General features: G+C 42.9%; 1 protein-coding gene across 1 annotated transcript in view; it reads right to left on the minus strand.

Moving 5' to 3' along the window:
* The window catches only part of ERCC2 (ERCC excision repair 2, TFIIH core complex helicase subunit), a 2,230,202-nt gene that overhangs the window by 70,736 nt on the left and 2,135,857 nt on the right, over positions 1 to 23,609 (minus strand). The window contains exon 22 of the mRNA XM_044070725.1: positions 6,469 to 6,612. Within this exon, the coding sequence (XP_043926660.1) occupies positions 6,469 to 6,612 (144 nt within the window). The remainder of the gene's footprint in view (positions 1 to 6,468; positions 6,613 to 23,609) is intronic.

Consider the following 23,609-nt stretch of genomic DNA (forward strand, 5'->3'; position numbering starts at 1 on the left):
CCACGAAGAAGGCATGCAGACTCCACGCAGAAGGCACTCTAGCCAAGAATCGAACGGGAGAACCTCTTGCTATGAGGTGACAATGCAAATACAGTGCAAAATTTAAAAATAAATCCCTATGGTCGAACCTAGATAAAAACAGACTCTACAATAAAAGAAAAAACTCACTGCATGCAATAATAAGTGTAACTATCAATATATCAAAAACACTCCCAAGTATGTAAGTCCAGAAAGTTTAGGATTTTTGTTTGAATGTGTTTGCATACGTATTTTTATATCTACAGCAGACTTCAAATAATTCTTCCTCAGGTAGACAGCAAATGCTGCAGGTTTGACAGGAAAGAGAGGGGTAACTGTGAGCATGTTTTTATGGGAATGTAATGAGTTGGCAGATTTTAAAACTACCTTACAAAGTACTCTGTCAGAAATACTGATGAAGCAAATGGCTGTAACTAATCAATTACTGAAACTATGGAAATGGCTGTAACTTAGGAAATAATTAATTATTTTGAGGCTGGACAAAGGATCTGAATTGCCTAGACATAGTAAGGCCTATTAAGAGTAATGCTACTGGCTGCCAAAAAAAGCAATTACTTCAAAATGAAATCAAAATCTAAACCAGTTGTAATTGAACAAGCTCTTGACCTAAGTCAATTTAGTTTTGTCAAGGGTAGATCCTGCTTGCTTAAACTGGTTGACTTCTTTGAGAAGGTTAATGAAGCAATGTATGAGGGCAAATCAGTACACACCACATATCCAGTCCTCTCAAAAGCATTCAGCACTATTCCACATTTGGGTGTTGTTGGTAAACTGCCCCAGATAAATGGCAATTCCTATGTAACTCATTGTAAAGCAAAGTGCCTCACAAACAGATCCCAGGAAGTTAGGTTAGGTGCCTTTACCTCCTACAAAAGATCTGTCACTAGTGGTGCACCCCACTGTGTATAATGCCTCTTTCACTATGCACCTGTCCAAACACTTAACATAACTAGAATGACCACAACACTTACTCACCAAGAAAATCATGGGTCTAAATCATAAAAACTATACTACTCATCTCAAATTCTTGTTCATCTTCACATACAGCCTACTGAGGGGCAATCTCTGTCTCGCATAGAGAACCTCAACAGACCCTGTCCTCTCGATCTACTGCACATTCGCAAGTGGAATGGAGGAATAAATACCTGCTCAAGAGATCTTAATCTCTTCTGCAACATAAACAGAATATGTTGAAGGGATAGTTATGTAACACAGCGAACAGAATTCTTTGGCATGGTCTTCCTCTCCACATAAAGCAAGGTATGTCCCTTACTCTATACAAATGTAATCTGGACACATGGATGAGAAACCATAAATTCTTCTCTGGTTTACACACATGCCCATATAGAAAGGGGTAACAAAATGTTCTACCTGGCTCTGAGTTATTCAAACTTAAATTGCAAGGACTGTAAACTCGTATGAATGCAGGGCTAGGCTTCTAAAGATCCGCATGGATAAATAGTCTAGTAAGTACCTAAGAACATATGAATTTTGGCGGTTGTCAGTCTTATGACTGATAAAATGTTTATGTAGCTATACTTTATTAATCAGGGTGCCTATGTGACTTGTAACCCATCTTCAGAGGCTTGAGAAAAAAAAGCTCAGTGAATACTAAAGAAATGATCAATACAATAAATAAAAAGCATATGTAAACAGAAACTAATAATAAAATGAAAACCTACATAAGTGCAAAAGCATTTGTCAAACAGCGTGCCAATCATGGTAAATTGAGTTACACTGATAAAAAAGGAGGGAGTAAGTACTTTTAGCCATTAAAACAATATTTATTCATTTACTGACCATCTGTGGTATGCAGTATCTTTTACAGAGAAAAGCACGGACCATAGACTTGCATGCCAGGTCAAGGTTAGACACTAAGCAGTGTAAATATTCTAGGCTGGTGATTTGGACATTTAGTTATTTATTTTTATTTATTTTACATTTGTTGACCGGGATAGTCCGACTGGATGTATGCCCATTTTCAGTGGAGGCCCGGGGAGAAAAGCTCCACATTAAGACAATTTACAAGACAGAAATCTTGACCATATACAAAACAGATAATGTCACACAGGTAAAACATTTCAAATACAGGAACATTTATATAGTACTGTTACGGTAGCATACCAACATACCCGACTAAATGTTTTAAACATTTTGAGTAAAAGGATTAATAAAACATTTTTTTTTGAGGGTAACATTGTTTATAAAGTTTACCAAACCTTAGGAGGTGAGCTACTACAGTAGGAATTAATCGAGAATATCAGAGCACCTGAAATAGCATGTTAAAGATAGACAGTAAAGAATGGTCCTGCTAGGGGAGAAAGTGTCAGTCAGGATTTGTGCATGTGCAAAGCCATTGGGCTTTAAGGAAGATTCTTAATTGCTTCTTGAAAAGTGGGGTAGAAGAAATGGGTGTTAGTTCAGTTGGAAGAGTGTTCCAAGAGTTAGGAATAGAGTTTGAGAACAAGCTATCTCCAGATTTGTTGTTGGACTTTGTCATGTTGATAAATGTCATCAAAAATTAGTATGGATATTTGTCAGTGCTAAGTGAGTTAAGGACATGGCCTACTCTGACTTGTGCCAAGGACCCATGCTAATGGTGATAAGGTTTACACACCCTCCCTTTTGGCTAGTGCAATGCCTGTCATAAAGCCCTATAGCCATATGACAAACAACTAACTGGTTGATGTCGAGTTGTCTAGCTTTGGTTAACTGGGATAGCTCTGTTGGGTGAAAACTAGACAAAAAAGCAAAAAGAATCAACCTGCCAGAAATTAATGAAAGACTGCTAGACTGTACATCAGTTTGAAAATTGTTCTGTATCCAGGAGACAAGGTGGAAGGGCAGTGAGGCAGTTACTTGGCTTGGGATCCAGAGTTTACTATTCAGGAGGAGGACAGGCTAGAAATGGTGGGGAAATGTGATAAGCTAGAGTGTTCTGATGACTGTGAGGGACAGACTTGCAGCAATCAGACTCCGTTGTAAAGACAGGGCAATATTCATAATCTCAGCCTATGCCCCACAGCAGGGATGTGATGGTGAGGAAAATACTGCAGTCAGGCAGCAGTTGCAGACCCTACTAGATATTTATTTATTTATTTAAATTTGTTGACCAGGAGTGTCCGACTGGACGTGGGTCCATTTTCAGCGGAGACCCGGGGAGAAAAGCTCCACAGTAAAATAAACAGACAGTAGTTACATTGGATTACATAGCGATTAACAATTTAACATAGAAATTAAGATAACGAAGATAAAGAAGGACAACAGGAGTTGGTGTTGATGATGGGGGACTTGAATGCTCATACCAGAACACACGGAGCAGGATATGAGGACTGCCTAACAGGAATAAAGGAAAGCCCACTCTAGACTTCTGTCTGGCAAATAGCTTAATGGTAGTTAACACATGACTCACCAAGGGAGACACTCACAAGATCACATATAAGAATGGTCAACATGCAACTTAGGTAAACTTCCTCCTAGTAATGAAAGGGCTTTGAGAAAGACTCAGAGACTGCAAAGTCACCTCCAGTGAAACTTTCAGCTCACAACATAAACCACATGTGACCACAATCAATTGCAAGTCATGGTCAGAGAAATCTGTAATGACGAAACAGACTAGGTTAAAGATCTGGAGAGAAAGCACAGGAGTTCAAGGAAATACTCACATCTGCCTCAGAAAGAGGAGGAAATATGTGAAGCTGAATGGCAACTTCTCAAAACAGGGGGGTGGGAAGATGGCAGAATGGTTAAGGTGTTTACCTTGCAGGCACAAGGTGCAGGGTTTGATTCTCACATGGGGTACTTGGCTAGGCTTAAAATGGCCCACAAGGGCAAATAGCCTAGTACTAACCTATAAACCTATGAAGCTTATGAACATTATAGATCAGAATTGCAACCAAGAGAAATATGGAAATAAAGTACATAAAAGAAACTGGTGGTAGAATGCATAAGTCTATGATGTTATCAAAAGAAAGGAATGCATGAAGAAATTGGAGACAGAAAAGACAGACCTTGATAAGAAGTACTGGTTGGCTAACAAAGAGGCTAAGATGGCAGTCTCCATGGCAAAGAATAAGGCATCAGAGCAAATCTAACAACTTCTGGAAAGAAGTAGATGGCACAAAGAAGCTCTATCAATCTGCAAGGCAATGACAGAACAGCAAGGACAGCAAACAGATGCCACTCATAAGGGAAGACAGCAACAATCTGTTCATCAGTGCTGAGGACATCAAAAAGCAGATGGAAGGAGTATTTTTAGTAGATTCTGAATAAAGAGTAAGAAACAGAATATGTACTGTCCCATGAATAGCCTACAATGAAAGAGGAAGAGGAACCCCCTCTAGAGGGATGAACACCATTAAGGAAAATGAAGTCAGAGAAAGCAGCAGGCACAGAAGTCATGGCAAACACAATCAAGAATTTGGGTGAGTAAAGGAAGAAACAGTTCCTGAGGGTACCATCTGAGGTATGGAGAAAAAGGAGTGGATATTCCACATGAATGATGAATAAGCATTCTAATGTCAGTGTACAAGAACAAAGGGGACACTGACAATTGCAGGCAGCAGAAAGGTGTCAAGACCCCCATTAGATTGCATGAAATTGCTGTACATGGAGACTGATAAATACATACACAGAGTACTAGAAAGTAAGATGAGAGACAAGCAGTCTGGATTCAGTTCATGATGCAGCACAGCCAGCCCAGTGTTTGCAATGAGAAAGACAGTTCAGAAGATGCTGGAGATGAGAAAACTGTGCATTCCTTGACTTGAAGAAAACATGACAAGGTCACAAGAGAGCTGATTTGGGCAGTTCTGCAATAGTCTGCAGTCCCAGAAACACTGGCAGAATTAGTGCAGGCTATGTACAAGTACGCAATGACACAGGTACGAACAGTGTTTAAACTCAAAGAGGGGCCCACAATGGCAGGGACATACATTAGGTTTCAGGTCTGACTCTACTGTTGCTCGTACTGGTGGCAGTCTACATTAGCAAACAAGCTGGAGGGGGCAGATCAACAAAGCTGCTATAGACTGTATGACTCTAGCAGACTCTGAATAAGAACTCCAGCAAATGACAGAGTAAAGGAATTCAAAACTGAAGGCAAATGAGACAAAACAGAGTACAGATAAGACAGATGTCAGGATACAAAAGGGGGAAATCAGAAGAAACTGAAAAATGAGAGACAGAAGGGAAAATAATGGAACAGGTCAACAGCTTCAAGTATCTGGGAAGAATGGTTGAGGAGAAGGGATGTCCGAATGAAGAGGTCAAAGCTAGAATCAAAGGTGCTACAGCCAATTGGCAGTGAGTGTAAGGGGTAGCGTATGACAGAAAAATGCCAAAGAAGCTGAAAAATAAGGTGTGCAAAACAGTGGTGTGATCAATATTAATATATGGTACAGAAACATGGGTAGTGAAGGCTGTGGAAGCTTGAGGTAATGGAGACGTGCCTTAAATATGTGTAAGGATGCACACTGCTGGACAGCCCAGGAAATAAGGAAACTACACAGAAGATAAGAACAGATTATGATGGTTCAGTCAAGTATGCAGAAAAATAGAAGACGATTTAGTAACGAAGATTTGAGAGGCACAGGAAGTAGGACATCCAGCCAAAAGATATGCAGACTTTGTGAGAGAATACCTGTGACAGTTATACCAGTCTGTTAAAGACAGTAAAATGAAAATCAAGAGAGGTGGTGGCAGTTGATGCAACACCCTGACTGCATGAGGAAAAGGGGTGGATGATGACTTATTTATTTATTAGTATTTGATAATTGGGTACATCGGCTGGCCAGATAACCTTTTTCAGCCATGACACAGGAGGAAACTATAATCATATATCATACTTTATAAAACTGCCTAGCAAGTATATAGACAAAATGAATATTAAACACAGTGGAACAAAATGCAACCTATTCACTAATAAATGTACCCTAGCTGAAAGACTGAGCTCATAAATATATAACGACAGCTCAAAAGAAGAAATGCAACAAACTGTTTGATACATATTTACTGAATAAATGAATGTTAGCTGAAGTAGTAACACACAAAATAATATAATGTAGTTGTATTAATGTGCGTACAACAATAATTCACATATTTACAATGTCATATGTTGGAGACTGACATCTGTCCCACTTATCACTGGTCCATGGGATACAGCATGGGAAAGACACCCTGAAAAATATAACTCTCAACTTCTCTGCTCCAAAACTGTAGACAAAGTAAAAAATGATGGGGAGCAAATACTCAAAAATGAGTAGAGTTTTGAAATTTTACTCTAATTCACTTAAAAGGTTCATAGAACAACAGGTTTTGAATCAACATGCATTTTGAGCACAGTAAAATGTATGAAAGTCTCATGTCTGGCATTACTGACTAACTAGCAATTTAGTAGAAAATATTCACTGAAAGGGGGGGGGCACTTACCTTCCTGAAAGGCTGGGCCATCTGGCGTAGAAAATACTTGGCAACTTGGATGGCTTCATCAACAGTCAGGTTCAGATTAGCATCAGTGATATGTTCCTGAATCCAACGAGGTAACTTACCACGTTTATCTGCGCGAGCAAAACGCTAAAGAAAAAAAATATCCCGATTCAAGTTTCACATTAATTATGTCTACCTGGTTATTCTGCTTTGTGAATCACTTTACACTCTCAACTTTTAATGCTGCTTGCTATCATAATGATTTCTACTCTAGGATTCTAACTACAAGTTAAAGAAGGGTCACCTTAACACCCCCTTGTCACGATGAACAACCTGCCATGACTCCCTATTATGTTAACTGGCAACTCATAAGACTCAGAAAAAAAAACTTTTTCATCACTGCAGAATGACAAGGTTAAGTTTCTGCAGCTCTTAAGACTAACAACTAATCACTCTGTTCAAAAACTATTCTGAACAGTTAAGCATGCTAAGCAATCACTCACAGTAATGGTGTTATTACTTCTGTAACAGATCTTAACTTCTTAAAAAATTCAGTCAGAAAAAAAATGAATATGTTGAAGCAGTTTTGGGTAACTTTTGAATATGTTTTCTTGAGATACAACCTGTTGTTGCTGCACTAAGAAACCCTGATTACAAGGACAGTTGGAAAGGACTAGCAGAAAAAGCAAGACTATACTGAGCAACTGAGCAAATAACACCCAAATAAAATAATTAAAACAACAAATAAAATTTCCAATCAATATCTTAAATACTGCATAAGAAGACGTTATGTATTCACCATAATGTTCCATGTGAGTTGTTCATCTTGCCTTCATTCTTGGCTGATGGGTTCGGAGCCGATCTTTCAGCTCCGACATGGCCACATGCAAAGCTCGAGGTCTTCCAATAGCTCGAGGCCAAGCCCCCTATCCCACAATGCACTGTGAATTACCTCAGATCTTGTTTGCTGCATATACTATAACCATATCTAATAGTTATTCCCCTATAAAAGTAAGAAGACATTGAGCAATCAGGATCAAGCAACATCTAGGTCAACTATCAGCCAGGAGGGGGTTGGAGGGAGGGACGCAAGAATGAAGGCGAGATGAACAACTCACATGGAACGTTATGGTGAGTACATAACTTCTTAATGTGAAGTTGTTCAAACTCGCCGTTCATTCTTGACTGATGGGTAGTGTCCCAAGCACCATCAATCTCGGGTGGCTCACAGGAGTACATTTTTCAAGACCGTGGACCCAAAGGATGCTCTATCCCTGGAGGCCTTATCCACTTTGTAATGAGTGATAAAGGTATGAGGTTTTGACCAAGTGGCTGCTGTACAAATGTTATCAAGGGGAAGTTTGGCTGAAAATGCAATGGATGTAGAAACTGCTCTGGTTGAGTGAGCTTTAATCTTGTGTTGCAAGGGCATATTAGCAGCTGAATAGGCAAAAGTGATACAGTCAGATAACCATTTAGACAAAGTTGTTTTAACCACTGGTTTGCCTTTCCTGGATTTAGAGAATGAAACAAAGTTGGTCTGATTTCCTGAAATCTTTTGTTCTATCCAAATAAAATCTGAGCTGTCTGTGAACATCAAGTTGCTGCAGTATATACTCTAATTTGTTGGAATGATTAGGGAAGAAAACTGGTAACTCAATAACTTGGTTAATATTGGTTTCTGAACAAACTTAAGGAAGGATTTGTCCTAAGAGATACTCTGTCAGCATGAAAAATCAAATGAGGGTTGATAGATAACGCCTGAAGCTCTGACACTCTGTGGGCAGAAGTAATAGCTACCAGAAAAATGGTTTTCCATGACAAATATTTGAGGTCACAAGATGATGCTGGTTCAAACGGAGGGAGAATCATACGTGAAAGCATAAAATTTAGTTTCCATGGAGAATAGGGAGTTTTCACAGGTGGTCTCATGTGAAATGTCCTCTTGAGAAAAGCTTTGGATAACTTGTGGGACATGATATTTAAACTGTCAAATCCAAGATGAAAATTAGAAATAGCAGCCAACTGAACCCGAACTGTTGCTGCTGTCGCTCCTTTGTTAAAGATCATAGTTAAAAATTCTAATATGGATGTCATGGGGGCTTGGGTAAGGATCAATATTATTCTTAGAGGCCCATATGGAAAATCTCTTCCACTTACTAAGATATAATTTTCTTAAACAACCAAACCAAAAAACACCTCCAGAGGAAGCCTTAATAGGCAAAAATAGTAAAATGAAAAAAAAGGCTTCCACCACAATGAAAAGTTCACTGAGAAATTCTGTTAAAATGTAGGCTTTAATAAAACGAAGAAATAAAAAGCACAAATTGTGCTGTTCAAGTTGCAGGTCAAACAGGATAAGCGCTTTCAGTTAAAAAACCTTCTTCAGATCCTAGTGTGTAGACCTGACTTACTGCTGTTAAATAAAGATCCTTAATTGCTCAACCAATCACATACAGCAATCAGATGCACGCCTTCCTTAAGCCTCCATTTCATTTCTTAATTAGGCTTCTCTCTTTCAAAATAGGTTTAATAGGAACTACTCTGTTGAGCCCAGGAAATAAATTAGCTCTGAGGTTCATGATCCATTTGCTTTCTTCCTTTTCAGTTTTGTTGACAATGTCTCCTCCACGGAGGTTAGTAGTCACATTTGAGATAACCATAAAGCTAAATGAATGCCCTGGATTTTCAGACACATGTCCATACAGGGCATTGGTTACCACTTTATTCTTGATGTCTAACAGGTGGCGAAGGTCCCCCGACGGGTGTGTCAGGAGGTCTGGAACTGGGTCCAGAATCCAGGGATCCTCCAAGAGATGATGTTGAAGGAATGGGAACCAAATCTGCCAAGGCCAATGATGGGCTATAAGGATGATGGTCCTTCCCAGGGATTTTGTTCTCTGGACAACCTTTGGTATCAATGGTATTGGTGGAAATGCATAAAGGAGACCCGGGGGCCAATCGTGTATGAGCGTGTCCCTCGGGGCATCTCCCGGAGGGGGAATCAGAGCAAAGTAGCTTCTGCATTTTGTGTTGATGTGACTGGCAAAAAGGTCGCAGCAAGTCTGGCCCCATTTGCGGAAAATCCTATCCACAATCTCTTTCTTGAGGGACCACATGTGTGGCAAAAAGACTGCCCTGCTTGGGTCTACTTCACCCTGTTGAAGGCCGACAATATCGAAGCTGATACTGTCTGCACCAAAATGTCGAAAGCAAAAGCCATTGCGTGTGTAAATGGAAATCTCCGTAAGGGGTGATTTCCATTTACTGCAATGTAGTGTGATCTTGGAGTTGGTATATTTAAGTAGTGGGGGGTTGGGAGGTGCAGAGGGCTTGCCCCCCTGCATAGAGCAATTTGTGTTGTGTTTGGGTGTTTTTTTTTTTTGTGTGTTCGATGCTCGGGGGTTTTCGACATTTTCGTGTCGATTATTACGCTGTCGACAGTTTGAGTTTTCGACAGCGTAATATAAACGCCCCTGCTTAGTTTGTCTGCTATCACGTTGGATCTCCCCGGGATGTGCGTTGCCAACAGAAAGCGCTGGTAGGACATAGCCCACTGCCAAACTCTGACTGCTTCTCAGCAAAGGGGGTAAGATCTGGTTCCCCCTTGCTTGTTCAAGTACCAGACCTCTGACATATTGTCTGTCTGAATTGCAATCGTTCCTAGAGGAAGAGAGTCCTGGAAGTACTGCAATGCCAAAAGTACTGCACTTATCTCCAGGATATTGATATGCAAATGTGACTCCTGATCGGTCCATGTGCCTTGGGCAGTCTTTCCTTGAAAATGCCCCCCACCCACCCTATCAGGGAAGTGTCCGTGGTCACAATGGCTACTGGAAGGGGTAGAACAAAGGGGGCAATCCTATGGTGACATGAAGAGACGTCAACTACCACTGGAGGTCTTTCTTGCAAAAGCTTGTAATCAATACTGTGTGGTCCATGTGTAGCTCCTGGTAAGACCATTGAGTGAACAACAGCCACTGAAGGATCCACATATGCATTCTTGTTGATGGTATGGCTAGGAATGCTGCAGCCATCATACCCAATACTTTCAGAACTTCTGAAGCTGGTGCTCTGTCTTTCGATACCAATGTTCTCACATGCTGATGAAGAAGAAAGACTCTATTGGTAGCCTTAGAGTGGTGGTTGAAGTGTCCAGCTCTGCCCCGATAAAAACGATATGCTTTAATGGCGACAAGACAGACTTTTCTGAGTTGACTGTAGTGCCTAGATGACTGCAGAGTGACAGAGTGTACTCCCTTGCCTGAATAAGTTGATGTCTGGAGGTGGCAGTAAGGAGCCAATCATCTAGGTACAGAAACAACTAGAGTCCTAGACACCTCAGGTGAGCTGTGGACCACTGCCATGCATTTGGTGAACACTCTGGGGACTGTAGTGAGACTAAAGGGCAGGGCTCAAAACTGAAAATGATTGGCTCCCAGCCGGAAATGCAGGTGATCTCTGGATGGCCTGGCCATCTTTATGTGGTAGTACGCATCCTTGGGATTTATCGAGCACATCCAATTGTCTTTCCCTAAGAAGGGAAGTATAGACTGAAGCGTGACCATTCAGAACTTCTCTTTCCTTACATATTGGTTCAGTCTGCTGAGGTCCAAAATGGGTCTCCAGTCCCCTGTTTTCTTTGGAACCAAAAAGAATCTTGAGTAAGTTCCGGATCCTGTTTGGTCTGCTGGGAATGGCTGGATGACTCTTTTTTCTAGCAAATTTTGGACCTCTACAGTTGCCTGTTCCCTGTAACTGGGTGGAACGTCTGGGATTCTCCTTATAGATGGAGGGGGTGTGGCGAATGGTATGAAGTACCCTCTGAAAATGATACTTTGTACCCAGCTGTCTTTTGTTATTTTTTGCCAGGCGTCTGGGTACAAATATAAGCAACCCCTGACTGCCTCCAGAGCAGGACAGTCAGGCCTCCTTTCATGAGTGCTGTTAGGGTTGCCCAGAGAAGTGATCTCTGTCACCCTGATGTTGCGGACCCCCTCTGCCGCGAAGGCGGCGTCTTCCATTATTGCCCCCTCCTCTGCCCCTGGAGGGGGGGTTCACCACATGTGTCCTGAAAGGCTCCTTGGGCTTTCTGGAACCACATTTTCCCTCCCCTTTGACCTTTGGGATAAGGTCGAGTAGGGGTGGAAAAACGAACTCCGACGATAGAGTCTTTCCCTCCTGTTCACAACTGGTCAAGGTTTCCTTCACCTTAGGCCCAAAGAGGGGTGAGCCATCAAAGGGGATGTTCATGAAGGATGACTTGAAGGGCTCCGCGAAGGAACACAAGTGCATCCACGAATGTCTTCTAAGAGCGATTCCTGTACCCACTGCCCTACTCGTTCCATCAGCTGCATAGGATATGAGACGCATGGATGAGTTGACAATGGAATTTGGGGTAGAAAGCTGGGCAGCAACTTTATTAGAAGCACCTGCAGCCACTGTACCCTGAAGAGCATCTCCCAACTCCTTAAGGAGATCTCTTTGCAACTTAGTAAAATGGGTTAAGTAGTTCAGTGAATGGAGAGCAAAAGTCGCTGAACTGAACATGCGTTTCCCATATCTATCCATGATCCTAGACCCTCTATTAGGAGGATGGATAGACAAGGAAGTCTCAGACATTTCCTTTATGGTGGCCACCGCCACCACCATGGCATCAACAGGAACTCCTTTGGTTAAGAATGTTTTGCCTGGTGGAGCTGATATAAACTTGTTAGGCCTCCTAGGGACAGGCTCCATGGACTCCGGTGACTCCCACGCCCTTCGAGAAACCAACTGCATGAGTTCATTGAAGGGCGGAGACACCCAAGAGGTGGAGGGTTGAGACCCGAAAGCCTTCAGGAGAACGGACTCATTCTCAGTAGGGTTTTTGGACTGCCAATCACCCTTCTGCCTAAGGATCTCAAGTATCTCAGCAAAGGATATATCCTCAGAGGGGGACCCTTCTGACTCATCCAAGTCAGTATCAGATGTTAAAGACTCCTGTGAGGAGTCCAAGTGTCTCCTCTTGCACAATCTCTTCCTAGGAACCTCCTCAGTGGGTGCTTCTGTAGGGGTCGGGGAAGAGCAGGGGGCACCCTGTAGGGCTACCTGGGGCTCAGGGTCGCTACACTTAGCCAGGACGATAGCAGCAGAAGCAGACACAGGCGCTTTAGGGGATGAGGAAGCAAGGCCTGAAGTCGAGGATGTCTTGGGAGACAAAGCTCTCCTCATGGCATCGAAGGCACCACGGCTCCAATGGAAAGGAATCGACGGATCCGAGGGAACCGTCAAACCCTCCTGCACCGAGGCAATGGGCTCCAAACCCGAGGTAGAAACCGAGCTCATCCGAGCCAAAGCCCCGAGAGGGAGAGTCAGCACTGACAAGTCAGTTCGACTATACTCTCCGGATCCGACTGGAGAGTGTCTGCTCCTAGAATCCCCAGTTGGCGCCGAGGACACTGGAGCAGGCCTCGACCCCAATGGCGCCACGATCAACAGGTCTGATTCTTCTGGCTCCAAAGGGCTGGCATGACTTGGAGGAGGAGTAGACAAAGCAGGAGTAATGGTCTTCGGCTCCAAAGCCGCTTCGGTCGGAGCCGACAACAATTTAGCAAGGCCTGGTGCCTGGAGAAGCTTCTGCACCAATCGATCCATATCCACATCCGAAAGGCTGACAGGTGACCTCGATGAATGAATAGATGGTGCTGACTGGAGCAATGGTGACTGAGGCACTTCGGATACTGGCTCCAAGGCTGTGGTCCAGCTCCGAAAAGAAAAGACAGTCGGCTCCGAAACCAGTGGAGCCAATGTCTCAGCAGATTTTTTTTGACTTTTTCGATTGTTTGGAGTCCTTAGAATCAACAAATGACATGGAGGATGTAGAGGATTTGCTAGCAACATCCTGGTCACTCAATGCATCTTGAAAAGGGTGTTTTAACAACCCCCTGTCCATTAATTTCCTTTTCCTCTCTAACAGATCCCTGGAAGAAAAGGAATGGCAGATAGCGCAAGATTCTTGCAAGTGGACAGCCTCCAAGCAATATATACATGTAACATGTCCATCAGTAGCTGACATTTTCTGGTTACAGTCCGGACATTTTTTGAAACCGGACTTTGGATGTTTTTCCCTATCATCTGCCATGATACCACTCTGAACACACGTAGATGAACAATTAGTGTAAAATTAGAAATAATAGGCTCTAAACACAAGCAAGCACACAGAAGAACCTAGATAAAGGTATCCAAAAACTGCTACACTATACTATAACTGCTATAGAAAACTATGTAAACAACCACACACACAGAACTGTTACACTATACTATCCAAAGATAACTAGGCCACAAAATGAGGCCAAATATTTAAAGAAAGGTAATATGTACAAATATATATAAAACACACAGGAAGGGAACTGCAATGAAGCTATAAGAGCTCAATATCTAACTACCTATATCCAAAACTTACTAAAAGTATATACTAAAATACTAAATAGAAAATTTTTACAGATTACTGGCCCGAGCTTTCACTGGAATCTCCGATCAGATGCCGCGGCAAACCAGATCTGAGGTAATTCACAGTGCATTGTGGGATAGGGGGCTTGGCCTCGAGCTACTGGAAGGCCTCGAGCTTTGCATGTGGTCGTGTCGGAGCCGAGGGATTGGCTCCGAACCCATCAGTCAAGAATGAATGGCGAGACTGAACAACTTCACATTTACTATTTTCACGAGTTGTGCAGAAAAGAGCAGAAATACAGCTTGTCCGAACACAAACACTTCAGTGTGACTACCAATATCCTTTACTTTATGAAAACTGCTAGATGGTTTGACATAGCCTGAACCACATAACAGTTACAATGTATCACATAAGACTCAATAAGTGGCTATATTTTAAAGCACCTCTCAAAACACTAAGGTAAGATTAGCGAACAATCTATAGTACATATAGACCATGCAGCACCAAGAGAACATGCCAAATTCCTGAGGCTGCAAACTGCTCTTAACTCAGCGCACACACTCCCTGCAAATCAAAAACAATAAAGACTTGTCAGATATAACTGTTACAGAGTAATATACAGATAAGTAATCTAAACTTTCCAACTGCCCACAGATGTGACTGGATGGAGGGCACAACACAGTGGAATGGGAGGATGGCAGAAGGGTATCTGGAGCCCACAAAGGATGGGCCTTTCACAGATCAGCAAACATGATATGAAAGCATCTGTTATATCCACTAGGAATGTGGGTCTACATTTTGAAGAATCAAAAGCAATAACTGTACCATGGTGGAAGTTGTTGAAGGACAGCCAAAGGGCTAGAGACTCAGAAGCCTGAGCCCTGAAGCAACGACGCATCATGGATGTTAGACTCTTCAAATCTTGATTGATATAATAATGCATGCTGAAGATGAGAAGTGAGAAACAAATGGGTACTGCACAAAGAATTGCAATGGTGACATTTTCAAAGCAAGCACTGGAAGGAGCCGTGCCTATAGGCTCATAGGTGTGTTCTAGACTAATGGCCTTGGGGCCTTTACAAGCCTAGCCATAGGATTACCCTGGCATCGTGCCACCCAACCTTAGTTCCCAGTGCCCCTGTCGAGTAGAGCCACTGGAGTTATCCCAGGGGTGAATTTTCTGTTTCCCATCCACTCATAGAGATTTCTCTTGAAGAGGGTCAGCGAGGTGCAGTGCCTGACATGTATGGGAAGTCTATTCCACAGCATGGACAATCTCTGTGTTTTGAACCTGTCCCTCCAGTACATTCTGTTAATTGTAGTAATGAGGTTGAGGTCTCTGGAGCGTGTGGTGCGGAGGGATTGGAATTTCTTTAGATGTAGCATTTCTAACAGAGCTGGGTCAGACATGGTTTTGTAAGTCAAGCAGAGATCGCCTTTAAGTAGGCGACATGAGACCGAGAATAGTTGTATTTTTTTGAGTCTGTCCATATAGGACAAGTGTTTAAGGCCTAGGATCCTCTTTCTGAGGTACTTTTGTGGTCTCTCCAGTTGTTGTAGGTGTCTAGTGAGGTACATGCCAAATGGGGCATTGTACTCGATGACTAGCTAATGAGAGAAGAGTAGAGGGAGACAATGACCTCTTTCTTCCTGGATGCAATCCCCTTAGTAATGAGATGTGCCACATAGAAGGACTTTCTGACCACAGTGGCAATGTGCTGATCAAAAGAGAGGTTGCTGTCAACCTGTGTTCCCAGATCTCTTATAACACCTTCTGTGTTCAGTGGACTAGCATTGATGTGGTAATTCATGGGAACTGTTTTTTTTCCAAAGGGGATGATAACACGTTTTTTTGGTACTGAGCTTAAGGGCATGGTTCTGACACCAGTCAGTCTCAGGGAGGCCATTCTGTAGTATGTCAACATCACTTGGAGAGTTAATAATAGTTCCCAACTTGCAATCTTCTGTGAACTTTGTCACCCACAGTCCCTTCTCGTGTTGGCCTGGACTTTAGAGAAGTAGATACCAAACAGAAGAGGACCCAGGACTGAACCCTGTGGGACTCCACTCATGACTAGTCGGCAGTCTGACTTGGAGTCAGCTACTTTCACACTGTGATCTGTGAGCCAATTTGAAACCCACCTAGTGATATAGGGGTGCTGCCTAGCTTAGTGAGTTTTTCTAGGATTCCTGAGTAGGAAATGGTATCAAAGGCCTTGGGCAGATCAAGGTAGGCTGCATGAACCACTCTGCCTTCATCCACACTCTGGTGACTAACTCAAAGAAGTCGACCAAACTGAGCAGGCATGATCTACCTTTCACAAAACCAAACTGTGTGGGATTCAGAGTTTGGAGATTCCCTATATCCTTGTTTAAATTCATAATGATGCTTCCCTAGCTTTGCATATCAGACTCGTCAGGCTAATGGGGCGATAGTTCCCAGAGTCTGTAGTGGCTCCTCCTTTGTGGAGAGGGATGACTGTAGCAGTGTGCCATTCAGTAGGGACAAAGCCTGAGGTGAGGCTGTGATTGAACAGGGCACACAGGTGAGGTGCCAGTTCACTCCGTAGTTCCTGTAAAATACAGCCAGGGATATTGTCAGTCCCATAGAAGCTGTATTCTTGGCCTTGGACAGTGCTGTTTTAACCTGTGCAGCAGAAATACTGGGTGCCTGGCAATCTACTGGTATTGTGACTGGTCCTTTGGGGGGGGGGGGTAAAGTTGGCACTGAATCTGTCTGCCAGTATATTGGCAATATCTGTTGGCTCGGTATAGGAGGTACCATTGTGCAGTAGCTCAGAGCAAATCTGGGTATTGCCATGGAGATTCTTTACATAACTATAGAAGGTCTTGTGGTTGTCTTTACTATCTGCTGCAATTCTGTTTTCATAGCTAGCTTTAGAGGATTTGATGAGGGATCTCAACTTTTTGTTGAGGCCAAGGGAGTTTTTCAAGTCTTGGGACTTCACCTTATTCCGCATCAATTTCCTCCTTCTGTTGTAGAGTTTGTTTATGGCAGGGGACCACCAGACTGGCTTCCTTTTTTTGGAGGAGAGTGTCTTGGTTCTATTGGATATGGCAAGATCCATGCATTTGTGTATGTATTCGTACAGTGCATTGGTGTATGATTCGGCAGTCATGCAACTATTCTCCGTTTGCATGGGTGCTGTGAAGTTAGCCAACTCTGTTTTTAGGGGCCCAAAGTTAATTTTGGAGAAGATGTTCTTCATGTTTCACTGTTGCAGTCATCACACTTGGGTTATCTGCCTGCAGGTAGCCCTCAGTCGGCCCAAATACCAGCGTCTTGGGATTTCTGCTTCGGGTGCTGTCGCCTCATTCAAGATGTCAGGTCGTCAGGGATATAAAACATGCAGCCTACACCATTACATCAGCTTTTTTTACCGCGTGGGAGCCCAAAGCAGATCTCAAGTGCTGGTCGGCCACTACCTGAAATTTTCATTTTTCAAGTTTCAAACCTGAAGTCTTCTAAAGATAAGTACCTCATTGGGAATCCTTTTTTCTTGCTCTAACCGATGTCACAAAAAGTTAACAATTGTCTTGTCTGTGGAAAGCAAATACCTCACAGAGATTTTCATTCTTGCTGCGTCACCTGCTTAGGCCCAGACCACGACATTCCTCCCTGTCGGTTTTGTGCCTTGTTTACCACCCGAACTATTCGTCATCAGGCTATCTTTGTCACTGAATTCTTTCGCTCTCGTTCTTTGTATTCTGAAATGGCTTCGATAAGCCATCCGACTACCGATCTTCCAAAAAAACGTAAGGATAAAGACAGAGACAGACCGCATAGGTCCAAAACTACCGACACTTCCGTTAAGCTAGTCGTCAGTCCGCTGGTACTCAGTGAGGCGCCTTCGCAGCCCCTGATACCTGCTTTTACAGATTTGCAGGCCTCTACTGAGACCCTTTCGGTTTCCGGTATGCCGCGAGATGCTTGTTCGACTATGGAACCTGCTGATGTCTCTGCCTTGGATGGGTCCGGAGCCTCTGTGCAGGCACCGGCTTCTGAGGGTGTATTCAGACCTTCCGATGTTCGTATTATTTATTTAAATGTGTTGACCGGGAGTGTCCGACTGGACGTAGGTCCATTTTCAGCGGAGGCCCGGGGAGAAAAGCTCCACAGTAAAATAAACAGACAGTAGTTACACTGGATTACATAGCGATTAACAATTTAACATAGCAATTACTTACAACATATTTACAGATGAAGAACATAGTACATCAGTAGACAACCTTTATCTGTGAAGTACATAACAGACATTAACAAATGTTACAATGAAAAGTTCCTGCTGTATAATAAGTACTAGGCTTATGAGCATCTGAGCTTGCTATAATCAAGGTAGTTAGTGGAGTGGAAAGAAAGGTAGTGGTTGGATGGGGTGGATGATATTAGAGTGGGAGCTGCAAGGGCATAGCCAGCATGTTTTTAGGTGCGCTTTTAGTAAAGTTTTGAAGTGGGTGCATGATGGTACGGAGGTAATTGTGGGTGGGAGTGAGTTCCATAATTTGGCTATGGCGCAAGAGAATAGTGCTTCACCAGCAGAGTTATTGACTTTAGTGATCTGCAAGTGATTTTTGTTGCTGGATCTTAGTGGTCTGGTGGTGCGATAGGGTTGGAGTAGATTCTGGAGGGATGGGACACTTAGTGGATGGTTTACTAGTTTGTGGGCGAGTGAGAGTTGATACCACTGAAGGAGGTGAGAGAGTTCAGGCCAGCCCAGTTCAGCAAGTGAGAGACAGTGTTGACTACGGTAGGATGCCCCTGTGGTGAATTTGGCGATTTTGTTGTAGCAGGTCTCTAGCTTGTTTAGATCACATTGCCTTAGGTTGGTATATATTGGAGAGGCATAAAGTAGGGTGGAGATAAGGTGGGAATTTGCTATTGAAATCTTTGCTGCTTTGGTGAGAAATTGCTTATTTCTGTATAATGCTCCTAGTTTTTTGTGGACTTTTTTTATGGTCATGGATATGTGAATGTCAAACTTTAGTTTATTGTCTATTTCCACTCCTAGTAATTTGGTGTGTTCAGTTGGGTATATAGTGGTGTTGTCTTTTGCTGTGATGTTAAAGTGAGAGTTGTTTTGAGTATGTTTGGTGGGTTGGAAGATGAGTAGTTTAATTTTGTTTGGGTTGAGTATTAATTGGGCATCGGATAACCATGTTTCAACAGAGGAAAAGGCTTCCTGTGTGACTTTTTGCAGTTTTGGTAGGGACTGGGCTGAGCAGATGATGGTCGAATATCTGCGTATTGTATGAGTGTGCCATGTTTGGTGGCAGAGGCTAGATTATTGGTGTAAACAGAGAAGAGTAGGGGTCCAAGGATGGATCCTTGGGGAACCCCTATGGAGACAGGTAGTTGGTGAGATATGTCATTCTGCCATACAACAGATTGTTGGTGGTCAGACAGGTAACTCTGAAACCAGTTGGTGACTGATTGTGAGAAGGTTAGGTTATTGAGGACAGAGATAAGTTGTTTGTGTGGGACCATGTCAAATGCTTTAGATAGGTCTAGGAAAGTAGCAGAGGAGAGACAGCCATTGTTTTTATGCTGAAGGATAGTGTTAGTAAAGGAGAGTAAGGCAGTGGTGGTGCTATGGTTTGGTCAGAAACCATGCTGAGTACTGGAAAGGAGGTTGTTTGTAAGGAGGTAGTCTGAGACCTGAGAGTGTATGCATCTCTCTAGTATTTTGGAGAGTGGAGAGAGAATAACTATGGGGCGGTAATTGGTTAGTTCTGCAGAGGGTCCGCCTTTGTGGAGGGGAATTATATGTGAGACTTTCCATAGTGTGGGAACGTAACTTTCTGACAGAGATCGGTTAATCAAGATGGATACTGGGTAGGCCAGAGCATCAGCTGCAATTTGTAGGTATTCACTTGGGAGGTTGTCTGCTGCTAATTTGGTGGGTTTAAGTTTAGTTCAGAGTTTTTTTATGTTGGAGGTAGGTACAGGAGAAAAAGAAAAGGCAGTGGGGAGATTACTAGTTGAAGGTGTGGGTTGGAGGGGGGTTGTGCTGTTTAGCTAGTGATAGTATGGTTTGGGTGAAGTGTGTGTTGAATGAGGTAGCAATATTTTCTAAGGAGTGAGGGATGTTAGGAGGAGGGGTACTGACTTTACCTGGGTGGAGGATGGAGTTTATGGAGGACCAGAATTGTTTGAGGCTGTGTTGTGAGGAGTCTAGGGCAGACTGGTAGTACTGGAATTTGTCCTGTTTTATTAGCTTTTTGTCTCTATTGCGTAGTTCTAGGAATTTCTGTCTAGCTGAGGGGGTTTTGGTTTTGTGCCAGTGCTCCCAGGCTTTATCCCTGTTTTTCATTTCTGACTTAGTGGTTTTCTGTAGCCATGGGGAGGGTTGTACTTTGGTTCTGGAAAATCTTATGGGGGCGTGGTAATTAAGGATGTTCAGGAAGGTAGTATTAAAAAATTCAACTGCGTCATCTAGACTGAGGTACTTTAGAGGATGCCAGTTACATTCTTTGAGGGATGAGATGAATGTGAGTGGGTTAAAGTTTAGTTTTTTACGTATTTGATGGTAGATGACAGGTTTAGCTTGGTATAGGTATTTTTTGAGTAGGAATGTTGGGGAGTGATCACTGAGGTGATCTGATAAGCAGCCTGTTGTATATGAGTCGGGGCCCTTACTGACTAGTATCCAATCCAGGGTAGTGTGCTTGCTGGAGTTTTTATTTATCCTGGTTGGTGACTGGACTAGTTGCGTGAAGCCATGAAGGTGTACATGATGGGTTGGATTGTTGCCAGAACAGGATTGCCAGTCAATATTGAAATCACCTAAGATGATAGTTTCTTGGGGGAGATGGTGGGTAGACCAGCTGAGGAGGTTTTCTAGTGGAGGGATGTTTTGGCCAGGTGGGAAGTAGCATCCAATTATGTTGATGGTTTTGTTTTGGTTAATTTTGAGGTTGGTATATATTATTTCTTCATTGCCTATTTGTGGAGCTGATAATTTAAAGATCTGGATGTTTAGATGCTGTTTAAATATTATAGCTACACCACCTCCTTTTTTGTTTAGCCGGTCTACTCTTAGTATGCCGTAACCTGTAGGGAGTATTTGCTCACTGGTAATGTGAGGTTTTAGCCAGGTTTCTGTCAGGATGACTATATCTGGGGAGTACAAGTCTATGGTGGCAAGGAGTTCATGGACTTTGTTGGATATACTTCTAATATTTAGGCTTAGTAGAAGGAAGTCACTTGGCTTTCTATTGGCTGTAATATGGGAGAAGTTGTGGTTTCTAGTCTGATTATGAGGATTGGGGTTGGAGATGGTAGGGCCAGGGTTGGGGTGGATGTCTCCACTTAGGGCTAGTTTTGATATGCATGAGATTATTAGTTTTCTCAGTTTTTGAATGTGTTTGTTTATAAGGGAAACTTTATGATTGTGCTCTGTGTGTATTAAACCAACTACTTCGTTTCTGACTAAAACTACCGACTTTCTCAGGCCCAGAGTTCACACTACGCCTAGTAAACCAATGACCAAAGTGCATTCTTCAAGCTCCCATGCCACAGAAACAAATGCTTAGAATGGCTGAAGACCTTACTATTTTAATTAGGGGAAGCCAGCCTTCCCCCTCTAAGACAAAGAATTGGTTTTCCTTCTCATTCTTCAGATCATGAGTCCGATTGACTGTGACCCCTCTGATTAGCAGGACATACCCTTATCTACCTATAAGGATTCAAATGCAGAGGATTCCATTCCCTCTGCCTCCCCTCCAGAGGACTTTTCTTTCAGTGAAACCTTGCATACTTTAAGAGAGCATTTCCGCTGGGAATGCCAGGACTACCCACAATCCAAAAAGAGACTCAGAGAATTTTTAGACTTGCCTCAGCACAGGCCTCTAGCTATACCCCCTGTCCTGGATATTGTAGATGATGTCTTCATGGAATCCAGTCTTACCCCTGATACTTTACCACCACCTCCTAGAAAGCCTGACAGGTACTACAGAGTACCAGACTCTCACAAATTTCTTTTTAAAAATCCCACTGCGTATCCAGAGACCATTTCTCAGGGACCTAAAGGTACTAAGGCTACTACAGCCAAAAACCCTGCTCCTTCGGACAGAGATTCTAGGGCTTTAGACAGACGGGGTAAGAAGGTATATACCTCTGCTACTCTTGCCATCAGGGCTTTAAATTGCCAGTTTCACATGTTGAAGTACCAGCAGCATATTATGCAACTAATTAAACAACAAATTTTGTTGATTCCTGATTGTGCAGAAAATAAAGATTTACAAGAGTTAATGCATTCTGCAAACCAACTTAGTAAACATACTTTGCAGTGTGGTTTTGATGTCTTAGAAGCATCTTGCAGGGCTGCTGTCACTGGGTCTGTACTGAGAAGGCATGCTTGGCTGAAGGAACAAATCTTGCCAGAACATGTCAAAGCAAAATTACTAGATGCTCCATTAAACCAAGAATGTTTGTTTGGCCCAAAAGCAGAAGTTCTTAAAAAGATGGAGGAAAAAGCTAAATCTATGTAAACTGTTAAAGATTTCTTACAGGTACAGCCACCTAGATTCGGTAGGCATTGGCCTTCTAAAAACTGGTCCTTTCCAGTCCCTCCCAGACCTTCTCAGTCCAAACCCAGGGGCAACAGACCACAAAGACTACAGTCTCAGGGTATGCAGAGATCTAAACAGTGGAGTGCTCCCACCTCAAAAACAGGGAGTGGTAAGCCACCCCCTTATGGAAAATGTTCACAATGACTTGTCTATCATCCTTCCCAACCATGCCCAAGTACTTGTACTCCTTGGAGGAAAACTTGTACTTCCAGTTTCTTGCATGCAGGGCATTACCCAGGACCAATGGGTCCTAAACATTGTATCCCAGGGATATAGATTCTAGTTCCACTCACTGCCAACCCCAAGCGGGTTGCCAGACCTTCCTCCAAACCAGTGGGCAGAGGCTCAAAAGCAAGTACTTTCTCTTCTCGGTATCAGGGCTATTCAGCCTGTTCCAGTAGAGCAAAGGGAACACGGTTTCTACTCCAGACTGTTCCTGGTGCCCAGAAAAGAGAACTCTTGGTGCCCTGTCCTGGATCTGTCCATTCTCAACACCTTCCTGGTGGTACCAAATTTCAAAATGCTTACACACCAACAGCTGCTTCCTATGCTAGCCAAGGACTCCTGGCTCATCACCCTAGACTTAAAAGAAGCTTATCTGCACATCCCTATAAGGGAATCCTGCAGGAAATATCTATGTTTCAGGGCAGCCTCTATGCACTATCAGTTCTCTGCACTTCCCTTTGGCTTATCTATTGCGCCAAGGGTATTCACAAAGTGCCTGGCTCAAGCCATTGCATACTGCAGGCAGAGAAATATTCAAATTTACCCATACTTGGACGATTACCTGACTCAGGCGGACAGTCAGGAATTGCTACTTCAGCACCTGATGTTTGTAAAGAGACTCCTAACTTCTCTGGGGTATACCATCAAAGAAAAGAAATCACACCTGGTACCCACCTAAAAGATTGCATTCCTGGGAGCAAGCTTGAACACAACTTCCCAGATGGCATTCCTCACTCCAGAAAACCAGGTTTATTTGACAAATTACTTCAAACTACTGGTCACCAAAACCCAGCTATCTGCAAGGAAAATACTGCAAAGCCCTACAGTTCATGGCCACATGCATTCCACTAATTTCATATGCATGACTGCATATGAGGAAACTTCAATGGTACTT

Source organism: Protopterus annectens, chromosome 1.part0 (genome assembly GCF_019279795.1).
Source record: "Protopterus annectens isolate FY-2018-M chromosome 1.part0, PAN1.0, whole genome shotgun sequence".
Taxonomy (NCBI): domain Eukaryota; kingdom Metazoa; phylum Chordata; order Ceratodontiformes; family Protopteridae; genus Protopterus; species Protopterus annectens.